Raw genomic sequence first — 15,044 nt, forward strand, 5'->3', positions numbered from 1 at the left:
CTTTAATTGAAAGAGGGAACTATATTATATATCATATGTTCTGCTGGACCTTTTGTCATCCTTTGAAAGAAGGAATCACATTTTTCCTCGTCTTAAAGAAGGAAGTCTTTTGCCATCTGCTGGTCAAATGCATCATTTGAAAGAAGGGATCATACTCTACCTTGCCTTTAACCGAGGAAATGCCTGAATTGAAAGCAGGAACCATATCGTCTTTTGCCTTCTAATGGGAAAATGCATTCTTTGGAAGAAGGGATAATATCTTCCCTTGTCTGAAACTGAGCAAAAGTCTGAATTGAATAAGGGGACCATGTCGCATTTTGCCTTCTGACGTTCAGATGCATCTTTTGAAAAAAGGGTTCATATGCTTCCTTGCTTTCGAGCAGTTGCCTTAATTGAACAAATGAATCATATCCTCTCTAGCCTTTCGCCGAGTAAATGAATCCCTATCCTTAAGCTGAATAAATGCATATATTGAGAATAAGAACCATACATATTCTCCCTTGTGTTATGCCGGGAAAATGCATTATTTATAAATACGAGAAAGACAAAAAGGTATCGTATCTTACTTTGTCATATGTCGGGAAAATTCATCCTTTGAAAAAGGAAGCTTATGCTTTTTAGACTCATGCACTGACCCGGGCTTTTCTCGTGTATTGTAAATTCTGGAATTCTTTTTTCGATTTTGAAATGTTTTTTTTAGGGGGGATCTCGGAGAAAGCCATTTATTTTCAATAACTCCGGATCGTAATGACCGATCGGAACAATGCCAATAGGAAACAAATAGCCCACATTATCGATTGCCTGTTGCGAGCAAGTCGAATAATGTTAAATACCAAAAAGTCTATCTCCCATTTTTGTATACATACACACATAGACATCACCTCAATTTGTCAAGCTGAGACGATTGGTATATTACATTATGGGTTTCCGAGCCTTTTATTAAAAGTTCGGTTTTGGAGTGATTCTATAGCCTTTTCCTGTATGTATTAAGCATAAGAGATCAGCAAAAAGGAAGGATAAACGACAATTAGCCGCTATCAAGAACGTCTCCATCATCATTAGTGGTAATCTGCATGAAATGCTGCTGTCGCAGCGAAGACGTTGGTGGCGGGCATCGATGGTGGAGCAGCTGACGGGCTGGCACCAACACTCAAGCAAATTTTTTCGCATCGACGATGTTGTCTTCAGAACCAAGTGGTCCGGTCCGGAAGCAGCTTTTATGAACATTTATCTGACAAGATTCAAATTGGATGCTAATAGTGATAGGAGACATTATTGAAAAAAATAGTTCTTTTCAGGACCACTATTATATTTGGAGAATTGACCCGAGACGACCTTTTTTCAAAGTACCTAACATAATCACTTTGCATTGGTAGCGGGGTCATGGCGTCAGTATCGTTTCAAGCGGCGGCCGTCGATGAAAAGTAAAAATGTTCTCGTAAGTTGCTGACTTTGTTGCTGTTAGTGATTTGAAATGCGCTTTATTGAAAATAAATCGGTTCTTTTCAGGACCACTATTTTATACAAGGGAAGGTTGATCCGAGATGAATTTCCTCAAAGTGCAAAACAATCGCTTGGCGACTGCAGACAGTTAAAGGCTCCCCAAAACCGAAGCGAGTAACCGAGTAACCGCGGCTCAATCGTTGGGTCACTGCATGCAATATTACATTTAATTCTTCTATACCAACGCGTGTGTTTGGGCGAACCTTAAACCGTTACGATTCCACAGTAGCAGAATCACTAGTTTGCGTTTGAGGGACATGATCCCGAGCAGCACAAGTTAGACAAAATAGGTTGCAACAACTTGATTGTGACTAAATACAATCACATGTGAGTTGCGGTAACCTATGTGGAACATGTATGCCCTAGCATACTTTATAATGTTGACCAACCAAAGATGGAAAGTTACATCAAATATTTTAACAAATATCTAAAGGCACCAACTGATTGTTTGCCTTAGTTAGTTAGAGTTTTCTAGAAATCAAAGGTGGCGTTTTAGTTAGGTGGTGTCTTATTATACCGTCCTACGCTAAGTTTATTCGAATGGATGGCTTTTTTATCATCGAGTGGCAGAAACTGAAGTTGTTTTTTCAGCGGAGATTTTAAATTGTCGTGTCCAATAATTTTTATATTTTGACCGAAACCAGTGACCATTTTATAATATTTCTGCATCATGTCAACATATTCATAAATGCACCGAACTGTTTTATGTAGCTTAAGTCGATCGGTCGTGTCTTGTACATAACACTTCTGATTTTATCCTTCTATCAAGTGTACATTGTCAATGAAAAATCTTCCGACCGATTTTAGTCTATGAGAATGCGCAACATTTGTCATAAAGTACGTTAGGCATAATTTAAATTATGCATTCTTAATACCATAAACTGTTCTTTGGTGCATTTTATGCCTAAAGGCATTTACAGATCAGCATGTTTATTATGTTTTATGAAAGTGCTTAATGCCAGTCCTACATCTCTGACGAGGTGCCCAGCCCATGCATTAAAATAAATGTATGTGTCGTTAATTTCAACAAACGCGCAACATATGTGTATCTGATGTGACTCAATGCATATAGATACCTATCTGCCAACTTAATGTTTAACAAATTTAGTGTAAAGCACAAGCGCAAATTCAGTGGAAATTATCAACAACTCTGTGCAATTAAAAATTGCTTATTTTAACTGTGTGATTGTTCACCGTTTGCTGACGACGATGATTATTTTCCGTAAAAAGCAAGGAAAGTAAAATCTCTGCTAAATGCGACTGCACAGGTGCAAAAAAAAATGCTGCCGCTGAACACCTATCTCTTAATCTTTTTTTCTTAGCTGCGATGAATGCCTCGAGCGAAATTAACACCGCGGAAGCGTGATTAAAGATAAATACTAATGAAAAGAGTTTTTGTTCGGATTTTGGATGCTGACTGGAAACGTTTGCGATTGCATTAATAGTTATTGAACCATCCCGGTGAAATTAATTGGGCCAATGATTCGCTACCGTTAGGTGGTTATGATATGCGCGTCAATATAGAAGAAGGCAGTGAAAATTGAATTGGCACATCATCGCGTTTGAAGGTATGGAAGGGTAAGCTGTTTGTGAACGAAGATCAGGAAAAGATCATTGATTGGTGAGGGTACGGCCGAATCACATACAAATTGCAGTTTGTCGTAAAATGTTTGTATTTTTCGGTGTTTAGTTGGATATAGTGGAAGATATTTTGCACATACTAATATTTTTAATTATGTAAAATGTACTTGATTAGAATAGTATGAGAGTCAAACTCCTATTACGTAAGCACTTATGTGGGAAGAGGGTCTGTCATTTTTTAAGCACTATATAGGGGTCGTTCAACAATAATTTTACTGGTTTTGGGGGGGGGGGGTGAGATTTTGTGACACTACTTGTACTAGGAATACAAAAAAGCATGACAGAGGGGGGAGGGCATATTTGAATCGCCCCATAAATAAACAATAATTTACATAAAAAATCTTAAATGGGAGGGGGTGTGTAGCTATGGTCAAAAACTCTGAAAAAAATGCTTACGTAATTAGTGTACGACCCCATGCATTCTTCTTCAAGACTTGTCAAAATGTTTCACAATTCATAAGAATTGAATTTCTTTGTTACAGACAATGACATTAATTTAAAATAATTAAAAGAAGCTTATTGTTGCATACAATTGGTGAGATGCGATTATGAAACCTCTGCCGTTATTGATATATTGTCGTCTATCACTCACCGACTGATCTCGTCTCGTCTCAAGGAAACACAACTGAGAAGACGAAGCTCTTAAAAAAAATCATACATAATTATTCATCAACCAGTACCGCTATCGGGGGTGACAATGGGTCTGGGGGGTGAGAATGGGTCACCGCTCTCACCGGCAGCCTGGAGGTCGGATAACAAAATCGTACAAAGAGGTCTCTTATATTTTAGTCTTCTTGCCCTCAGATACATTCAATCTTTTCTACAAGCATTCTAAGTACTTGAAACAATGACCAATTCTCACCTCCATTTGACCCATTGTCACCCCCGACGACGGTACAATTATTGTTGATGCAAGAGACGCATGAGAATTATATCTTAATATAATGTTAAACGACAACTTTGATATCAAGAGACTCCATACGACGTTTTATGACGTCTCGAAAAAGCTAGTTTTTATTGGACACGCACTTCGATGGGAACGTTGCTTGTAGGCATTTTTGACGTAAATAATAAAAGTGTTAAATACCAACCAGAATCGTGAATAGAAGATGGCTATTCGATAAAGTTGTGCATTATGGGTTGTGCTATGATCCTTAGGGTGTGAGTAAATAGAGATAAGAAGTTATGATAAGCTTTATCCTGATAAAGCTTTTAGTCGAAATAGGCTCTCAAAATGGTGTTAGCTACATTCTCAATATGTTGGAAGATCCTGTGAATTCTATTCAAATTTTTAACATACGTTATGTAAATAGTTCACTATTTTTGGTTACTATTCTATCACAAAATAAACGCATTTAGGCTTCTGATTGGTTATTTGATCGCAATAAGATTATTTTATTTTTTACGCGTTGAAATGCCATAGCATTATTCCATTAGTGATAATGTAAAAGATACAGTGATGACCCGATTTTCAACAATTTCGTTTGTCCCTGATTCCGTATTCACCTGATTTTATGGCAGGTTTGATATGATTTTTTCACGATATACAGAATATACTGAATACTCAGAAATGATACCGAAAACAACAAATGCTTTTCATCGTTTGTTGCTTATTATGAATTATTTCATGAATTTGGAAGTTTAAAAAAAAGAAAAAATATTCCAAATCCAGCAGCCGAATTCCGATGGTTCAAGAAAAAATTGAAAAATTTCTTTACAAATAGAGATTTATAAATTTTCTTTCTCTTTCCAAAAATTTCTTCTCTTCATACCGTATTCCGATAGACTGAAGAGAAAGAAAAAACTAAAATTACTTGCGAAGAAAAATATTAGTTCACTTTTTTTCTACTAGATGTCTTTTGACAACTTTTTGTATACTGATTGTCCAAAACATCCTCATATCGAAAACAAAGCTTGCTTCCGCTTACAGTTACCGAAATAATAAAAGAAAAAAAAATTTCCTCGGTGTATTAACCATTAGCATTTGGCTTAGCTATAGTTTTGCTTTAGCTTAGCTCTTAAGCTTTAGCTTAGCTTTAGCTTAGCTTTAGCTTAGCTAAAGCTTAGCTTTAGCTTAACTAGCTTAGTTTGAAGCTTTAGCTTAGCTTTAAACTTAGCTTAGTTTAAGCTTAGCTTTAGCTAGCTTTAACAACTTTAAAAGCTTTAGCAACTTTAAGCTTAGCTAGCTTTAGCAACTAGCTTAACTTTAGCTTAGCTTTAGCTTAGCTTTAAAAGTTAGTTTAAGCTTTAGCAACTTTAGCTTTAGCTTTAACAAGCTTTGAAGCTTAGCTTTAAGCAAGCTTTAAGCTTAGCTTTAGCTTTAGCTTAGCTTTAGCTTAGCTTTAACAAGCTTAGCTTTAGCTTAGCTTTAAGCTTAACTTTAAGCTAGCTTTAACTTAGCTTTAGTTTAGCTTTAGCTTAGCTTTAGCTTAGCTTTAAGCTTAAGCTTTAGCTTAGCTTTAGCTTTAGCTTAGCTTTAGCTTAGCTTTAGCTTAGCTTTAGCTTAGCTTTAGCTTAGCTTTAGCTTAGCTTTAGCTTAGCTTTAGCTTAGCTTTAGCTTAGCTTTAGCTTAACTTTAGCTTAGCTTTAGCTTAGCTTTAGCTTAGCTTTAGCTTAGCTTTAGCTTAGCTTTAGCTTAGCTTTAGCTTAGCTTTAGCTTAGCTTTAGCTTAGCTTTAGCTTAGCTTTAGCTTAACTTTAGCTTAACTTTTGTAATCTGCGTACTTTTCATTATGATAGTTGATTATGCACATATGCCTCATGATATTTAAATAATTCGGATGTTTTGGAATGTTTGCCTTGAAAAAAATGTAATCAAATAATGGATCAAACACGATTAATCGAATTTGTACGAATTCTTCTTATTTTTCAATGGCTCTACATTCCAACTGGAACTTGGCTTGATTTTCAACTTAGAGTTCTATTAGCATTTCCACAGTTATTTATTAAAGGTTTTTCTATGGTTGCCATTGCATGAGTGTGTATCTTGAGTGGAAATTAAATATAATGGATGCATGCCCAGAAAACCGAGATTATTTCCCACATTATTTTACATTCATTATTGGAAGTGAATACTCAATTATACCGTAAAATTTCATCCCAGAAAAATCTCTTATCGGATTTCTCCCCCGAAAATTTCGAAGAAATTTAAATTCTCGTTTTCTTTTTCATCTGTCAAAAAATTTCTTCCACACTTTCATCGGAATTCCAAAATAAGAAAATTTTGAAAATCTCTTCGAGAATTTCTTTTCTTACAAGAGATTTTTTACCGGAATTCGGCTGCAGTTCAGTTAATTGCCTATTTCCGGGGATTAAACCACCCGACTTGGACGTTAATTTACAATGTTATGAAAACTCATAACATTGTATATTAACGTACATATTCACATATGAGTTTTCATAACATTGTAAATTAACGTCCAATTAACTTTGATTGAACTGAACCTGAGTTGCGTGCTCTTGCCTACGCAATGCGGTCGGGTCTGAGCTTGCTTACACAACCTCATTGATCAGTACAGTTGCTGATGAAGAATGTGTATAGCCGCCAGACATTCTAAATACTCACGCTCCTCTAATGTGGACGTGTACTATACACATGTGGAAGTATTGGCTTGAGAAATGGATTGCGAGTGATTTGACTATGCGTCCAATTTGGGAATCTCGAGCTCGTTCAGTAGCCTCTAGGTTGCGAAGGCCGACGGAGGTCCTTCGTAACTTAGTTGGTTGAAGCACCACCCGACCAGTTAGTCATAACAAAATTTTATCATAATTATATCAATATGTGTTACAAATAACAAAACTTGTAATAATTTTGTTATAAATTCTCTGTCAAAAAATGAGGAAAGAGAACTTCATGATCGTCATAACATGATAATAACATAATGTGTTATGATTATTCTTACCGAAAAAAAAAATTGCCTACATTTTTGGTGGATAGGAATTGGAAAAAAACGAAGGTACCACCTTCAGTATAACTTGAACCTACATTCGAAGTTGAACCAGCTGGACAAAGTTAATTGCCTACATTATGGATAATCATAACCTTTTCAAGAACATAATTTGTTATAGAATAAGCTATTCTCACTACTTTTTATGTAACACATCGAGTTATATTTTTGTTCAATTAATAACATATTTAGTAATATTTTTGTTAAAACTAGAAGAGATTTTGTTACAATTTTTGTTATTTTAACTACTAATGGTACATGTTTTATAACAAACGCTGTTATAAAAATTTGCTGTAACAGAATAACAAGTTCTGATATAAATCTGTTACTATCTACTGGTCGGGCAGTCTAGCGTACTGTAGGGTCATGGGTTCGAGTCCCATCGCAGGGAAAGTGGTTACCTCCAATACATTTTCCAAATCAATATCTTCCACATAACGTACATATTCACATATGAGTTTTCATAACATTGTAAATTATTCCAAATCTTTTGGAAGCCTACAAGACAGTCAAGAACTTTCACTGTACATACATTTTCTAGCGCTGAGCCATTCATTGCTTTGTATTTGTACCCTCTAAAGAACTTATCCTGATACATTTTATAATGAGCGAGAAATGTAGCTTAGAAATGGGCAGGGTTTGCAGAAATCGCTATCAATGGATAACGAACAACGATGAAAGAGAGGCAAAAACTGTTCCGAATCACAACAAGCCATGATAACAAATTTATCAAACTTGTATACAAGTGCGAAAAAAGAGAATCGGATAGGCAGCCCCCACAGAAAAATGGTGATTCTCGCTTTGTTTTCGCTCATTTCGTGTTGGTTACTGCACAGCTGTGTAGAACAAGTTGAAACGCATCATCAGAGCCAGTGCTCCCCGCATTTGGAGCTTTCTAAAAGAAATTTATCATGGGGTATAGCCTCCCGAATCAGTTCTCTATCAGGACAGCTTGCGAAAAAAGTCTCTCGCGGTATGCTACATATCGTATATGTATACAGAGATGATAAGTGAGAGACTTGTTCTTTCTCTTTTGGATTCAATCCCTGCGTTCGATGCTGATCTGCAGAACACTCGGAGTACATTGGGACATATTAAAGAAAATTGAAATTGCCCAATGTCCTTATTGCCATCCAGCATAATAGATAGTAATGACAGATGAAACTTACCTTTAATACTGTGAAGAAAAGCACAAATGTCGCGATAAAACATCGCGATCTACTGCCCATGATGACTTTATTTGTATTTGTTTTACTCCTATGTGTGCTGATTATTTGGTTCCAGCACGTAACACTCGTGCTGTAGATCGGAATTCGGTTTTTTATTGAGGAGGAGGGATGGTGGACTAGAGTCTCAAACACTTTCGGAAACTATTTTCGAGCTCTCTCGGTGGCGTCTTGGAGGGGGAAATTTAAGGACGGGAAGCCGATCGTTTGGTCGGCTTCAGATTGGGGAGAGGGGGACAATCAATCTAACCGGGTTGTGCCGAATTCGCTGGGGATGTTCTGGAATAAAGAAAAAGAAATAAAAAAATATGGTTAGATCTTTATTAATTTGTAATAAGTTGTATTTTTTATAATATCAATGCAGAGCATTTGTAGACACTTCTTGGCAAATTAGACCAGTGACCATATGCACAGCACATATTTCCGAAAATGATACTAAATTTAGGGAAAATATCCACGTGTTGTTGAGGATCTCCTACTTTCTACCAAAAAAAAAAATTTTTTTTTGGTACCTCCGGATCGCCAAATAACATGCAACTAAGATTTTTAACACTACTCATAAATACCTACTTTCTGAAATTTATGTAGAAGAATGCAATGTTTACTTGGTATTATGCGAACATAGGAGATAATCACCCTTATTCTTGTTTACGTACGAACACGCTTTCGAACGAAAGCTGATGCGCATACTTGTTTACGCCAGCAAAATCAAATGGGGAAACGATTCGAACGAACTGCATTTGTTTGAAAGTTTCGTTCGTTCGCAAACAAGAATAGGAGTGAATGCCTTCTTTAAATGAACGTGTTTGTCCGGTTTCAGGCGTACATAGTTGATAATGCCTTCTTTTAGTGAATGCATTTTCCCGGTATAAGGCGAAGAGAGTAATTGATGCCTTTTTTAGATGATTGCATTTGCCGGGTATAAGGCGATCCGAGTTAATAACGATTTCTTTACATGAACTTTCTTTACATTTGCCCGCTATAACATAGGAGATAATGCCTTCTTTCAATGAACGCGTTTGCCCGATTTAAGGCGTATAGAATTGACAATGCCTTCTTTTAATGAACAAATTAGCCCGGTATAAGGCAAACAGAGAAAAAAAATGCCTGCTTCAATTGAACACGTTTGCCCGGCATCCCGACCAGTAGATGGTAACAGATTTATATCAGAACTTGTTATTCTGTTTGGATTTTTTATAATTGAGGTTGTTATCAAACATGTACCATCAGGAGGTAAAATAACAATAATTCTAACTAAATATCTTCTAGTTTTAACAAAAATGTTACTGAATATGTTATTTATTGAACAAAAATATAACTCGTTGTGTTACATAAAAAGTGGTGAAAATAGCTTATACTATAACAAATTATGTTCTTTAAAAGATTATGATGATCCATAATGTAGGCCATGGTTTCCCAAACTGTGGGTCCTGACCCACAGGGGGGTCGCGAGCTGATTGTTGGTGGGTCGCGTAGAACAAATATTAATTGCAGCTCGAATGCCGAACCTTTTGATCATTTTGTTCAGCAACATAATTTCAAGTTCAAACCGCATTTTATTTTAAATATTCATCACAACGCTATTTTAGAAAACATTTATGCCTAAAAGCTGTCCCCTTAATAAAATAAAATAAAAACATTTTGACAAACAATATCATGTTTGTCATTTTTTTTCTATCTACCAAAAATGTAGGCAATTTTTTTCGGTATATATAAACATAACACATTATGTTATAATCATGTTATGACGATCATAAACATTTTCTTTCCTCCATTTTGACAGAGAATTTATAACAAAAGTATTGCAAATTTTGTTATTTGTAACACATATTGATATAATTTTGATAAAATTTTGTTATGACTAACTGGTCGGGATGATGTATTCTTTAAATGAACGTGTTTACCTGTTATGAAGCAGAAAGAAGAGACAATGGCTTCTGAAAATGAACGCATTTGTCAGGTTTAACGCATCACCTATTTGGTTTCTTCCACGGGGATGACAACCCGACCAGTAGACGGTAACAGATTTATATCAGAACTTGTTATTATAATACAGCATTTTTATAACAGCGTTTGTTAGAAGACATGTATCATTAGTATTAAAAATAACAAAAAATGTAACAAAATTTCTTCTAGTTTTAACATAAATGTTACTGAATGAACTTTCAATTGAACAAAAATATAACTCGATGTGCTACATGAAAAGTGAGAATAGCTTATTCTATAACAAATTATGTTCTTGAAAAGGTTATGATTATCCATAATGTAGGCAATTAACTTTGTCCAGCTGGTTCAACTTCGAATGTAGGTTCAAGTTATACTGAAGGTGGTACCTTCGTTTTTTTCCAATTCCTATCCACCAAAAATGTAGGCAATTTTTTTTCGGTAAGAATAATCATAACACATTATGTTATTATCATGTTATGACGATCATGAAATTCTTTTTCCTCATTTTTTGACAGAGAATTTATAACAAAATTATTACAAGTTTTGTTATTTGTAACACATATTGATATAATTATGATAAAATTTTGTTATGACTAACTGGTCGGGAAGCTACGCCATCTTTGTCACATCTTTTCTGAATCACCAATACGAGTGCACTGCGAATGCAACATAAACAATTGCAAGGGTGAAAATGATATAAACCGAACAAAGGCACAGACAGTACCTTGTGCAACTAGCATTTTAAATAATTGAGCTGAACATTCTTAAGTTTGAAGCATGGAATCGAGTGTAAAATTGTTTTATTTGATAATTCGTTAAACTTTTCTCTATTTTCTCATGATTGTATCATATTGCATTATTGAGTGGTATGGGCGTTTTGCATCATATTCTCATGTAAAAACGTAAACATTCAAAATTCACGCACATACTATTGCAAAATAAATTAGTATTGAGGTGATTTGACACTGGGGGATAAATTTATCCCCCAAAAAATGAACGAACAGGCAAACCTGTCAATATCCATAGTAAAAAAAATGGATGTCGCTCCTCTGGTTTCTTCGTACCGCATGCCTAGGGGCCGTGCACGTATTACGTAAGCACTTATGGGGGAACGGGCGGTCGGTCAACATTTTACGCACCATATAAATAAAAAATCATTTGTATGAGAAAAATCTTACCTGGGGGGGGGGTCGAAAAAGCCAGAAAAAATTATTACGTAAAAAGTGTACGGCCCCCTACCACGAAGATAGTCGTGCAGCCTAAAGTCACTTCTTTACATCACATCTTTACATCACATCATTTACATCTTCACGTCACTATAGATGGACTGGATCAAACCATAATGGCGTCTCAAATAAATAAATAGTAGGAACTCTGATAACATAAATGTATCGAAACATTTACAACTCTTCGAGTGGCAGCTGCTGCTGCTGAATTCTAAATAAGATTGTATAGACTAACTTTTTTGCCTTTCTCGTATACAAAGTATACGTAAAGGCTATATGTTGGCTCCAAAAACTAACTTTTTATAGAAGGCCCGGAGACCCATAGTGTTATATTCCGATCGACTCAGCTCGACGAATTGAGGTGATGTCTGTGTGTGTGTGTGTGTGTGTGTGTGTGTGTGTGTGTGTGTGTGTGTGTGTGTGTGTGTGTGTGTGCGTGTGTGTTTTTCTTCCTAAGCAATGGAGGGGGAATCTGCTCAACAGACATCCTGGGTTGACCAGGAAGTGCTGGGTTAGGAGCCACCTCCAATGAGGGAGGCAGGACTGCATCCCCGACCAGCTAAACCGTTTCCATTGCCGCCAAGCCCATCGTCCCTTCGGTACAACCAGAAAGTAATGCTTCAAAGGGGGGCCAGTGCATAACGCACCCTCGAGGTTAGCTGCGTGTCCTTGCAGCATCGAACCGTGACTCGCTTTTTTAGAAGAACACCATGGTATCGTGCCGGCGCATTGCCGGCTTTCCAGGTGGCCTTACCACGCCCTATGTCCTCGGAAGGTGGGCAGGGTCGACTTCGCGCCTGCTTCCCTCTGCACGACTGGTATCAAGAATGATGATGCCGCGTGCACCCCAAATTTCTGCGATAGGGCCTATTCGCCAGCACACAGAGGGACTTGCCGACGCGGTGCCTACGCCTGCCCCAGCCTTGACGAGGACCCCTTTCCGTCCTCGGGCTCGGAACCCGCCCGGTTGACCGACGCCGCGAAAGCGACGATACCATGTTGTTTTTCACGCGGCCACTTGTTCGATAAAAGGATCGAGTTCGACCACAGGGCACCGGTATGACCCATGAAGCCGACTCCGAACCCTTGGACCACCTCTTATTTGCGCCTGAACTAGCCATCCCTCGAGTCCACGCGCCACCTTCTGTGTAGCTCCGAGACGATTTGGACGATAGCCGATAAAACGGCGTTCCAGCCAACTTCATCTTTGCTTATCCGCCGAACTAGGTTGTCCGGTAGTGTCCAGACCACATGTGGCAAGCATGTAGTCACGCATTGTGCGAAAACGCGGGCACACGAACAACACGTGTTCCGCCGTTTCCTTTAAACCATCGCACACCGGACACTCGGGCGAGGCCGAGTGTCCGAACCGGTGTAGGTACTGTCTGAAGCAACCATGGCCTGTAAGGACCTGGGTCAGGTGGAAAGTGATTTCCCCATGGCGCCTCTTGACCCACGTACCTACCTCCGGTATCAACCTATGTGTCCATCTACCCTTAGTGGAACTGTCCCACGCACGCTGCCATTTGACCATTGAGGCCAACCTGACAGTCCTGCGGATGCCTCTCGTGCCGCGCATTTCAAAGCACTCTATGTCTTCACCGATAACGATGTCAATAGGCATCATACCGGTGATGACGCAGAGTGCATCGTGCGACACGGTACGGTACGCGCTCGCAACTCTTAGGCACATGAGCCTATACGTACTTTCTAACTTCGTTCTGTAGCAGTTAATACGCAGGGCCGTGCCCCAAGCTGGCCCCCATACCTCAGTATGGACAGAGCAACGCTAGCCAGAAGCTTGCGCTTGCTGGCATAAACCGCAGAGCTATTGGACATCATCCGGGACAATGCCACTATAGCTGTGGAGGCACGCTTGCAGGCGTAATTGACGTGGCTACCAAAGGTGAGCTTATCGTCGATTATTACCCCAAAGAGTTTGATTGAGCGTTCAGAGGTGATCGTGCAGTTGCCTGCCCTTATCACCGCTTGCTGCTCCGACTTTCGGTTGTTAACAACAACCACCTCAGTCTTGTGGTGAGCCAGTTCTAACTTCCTGGAACTCATCCACTCCTCCACAATTGCGATCGAGTGGGCTGCAGTCAACTCCACCTCTTCGATCGATTCGCCGTAGACCTCCAGCGTAATATCGTCAGCGAAGCCAACGATTACCACGCCCACCGGGAACTTCAACCTCAAGACACCGTCGTACATGACGTTCCATAACACCGGACCCAGTATGGAACCTTGCGGAACCCCTGAGGTTATGTCAACACACTTCCGACCTGCCTCCGTGTCGTATACCAGTACTCGATTCTGGAAGTAGCTTCCGAGAATCTTGTACAGGTACTCGGGAATTCCAAGACGCAGGAGCGCATCTGCAATAGCTGCCCAACTGGCACTATTGAAAGCATTCCTCACGTCGAGAGTCACTACTGCACAATAGCGTCCCCTCCTCTTACGCTGGATAGCTATCTCCACGGATTTGGTAACCGACAAGATAGCGTCTACGGTCGACTTACCCTTTCGGAAGCCAAACTGGTTACTCGATAGACCATCCGCACCCTCCGTGCGTATCAACAACCTGTTGAGGATGATCTTCTCGAGCACCTTCCCCGCCATATCAAGCAGGCATATTGGTCTATATGCCGACGGATCCCCCGGTGGTTTTCCCGCCTTTGGCAATAGGACCAAGCTCTGCCTTTTCCATGCTTCAGGGAAGACTCCCTCGTCCAGGCATCTCTGCATGACAGATCTGAACATCTCGGGAGCCTCGGCAATGGCCGCTTTAATGGCCAGCACATAACATATGTGTAACTCGGGTAGCAAAAGTTGTACCCTTATAACAGATTGAATGTGTTATACGGAACATCGAAACGTCAAAAGATATGGTATAACAGTATTCAATTAGCAAGGGGTCGCGTGATTTTTACTGTTTATCTGATTATTATTCACACCAAAATTAGCTACATTTTTTTTTCGATTACAACGTGGTGGAATAAAACTGAATAGTAAAACTCGTCTTATGACAGGACATTCCACAAAAAAAGGCTTAATAATTTTCTTATTGTTTTACAGTTTTGGAATCCAATTCTTCCATATTGATGGTTTAAAGTGCTTATGTTGATGTAAATAATATCTCTAAATAAATAATAAAAATTAAATCGTATCCGCATAACTCGAAAACGGCTGGATGGATTTTCTTCATTCCTTCAGCAGATTCGTTGTCGTTTCCGACGGGCTTATATGATATATCCTCATGCGAAAATAATGAGATTCGTACAAAAATTTCGCATGGGCAGTTCACAACGCACACTTTCGCCTACTATGCAGTATAACGTCTGCCGAGTTGACTAGTTGGTAATAAAATTTACCGATTTTGAGGAAAGACAGCTCGTATTGTATTCGTATATCTTGATGTCACCGTTAACCGGTCACTGTGATTCAGAAAAGTAAGCATCAATGCAACTCTAGTTAACCATTGCAAGCCGAATATACATTGCACTTGCCACGAGCTCATGCGGAATTTATTGACATTTTTGGATAAGGTTCGAG

At 38.7% G+C, this 15,044-nt stretch overlaps 1 protein-coding gene across 2 annotated transcripts in view; it reads right to left on the reverse strand.

Annotated features, from left to right (window-relative positions):
* LOC134228165 (uncharacterized) overlaps positions 1-15,044 on the reverse strand; it is a 172,054-nt gene that overhangs the window by 124,220 nt on the left and 32,790 nt on the right. For both annotated transcript variants that reach the window (XM_062709951.1, XM_062709950.1), the window contains exon 2: positions 8,260-8,595. In XM_062709951.1, the coding sequence (XP_062565935.1) occupies positions 8,260-8,319 (60 nt within the window). In that variant the 5' untranslated portion in view covers positions 8,320-8,595. The remainder of the gene's footprint in view (positions 1-8,259; positions 8,596-15,044) is intronic.

This window comes from Armigeres subalbatus, chromosome 3 (genome assembly GCF_024139115.2).
Source record: "Armigeres subalbatus isolate Guangzhou_Male chromosome 3, GZ_Asu_2, whole genome shotgun sequence".
NCBI classification, from domain to species: Eukaryota; Metazoa; Arthropoda; class Insecta; order Diptera; family Culicidae; genus Armigeres; species Armigeres subalbatus.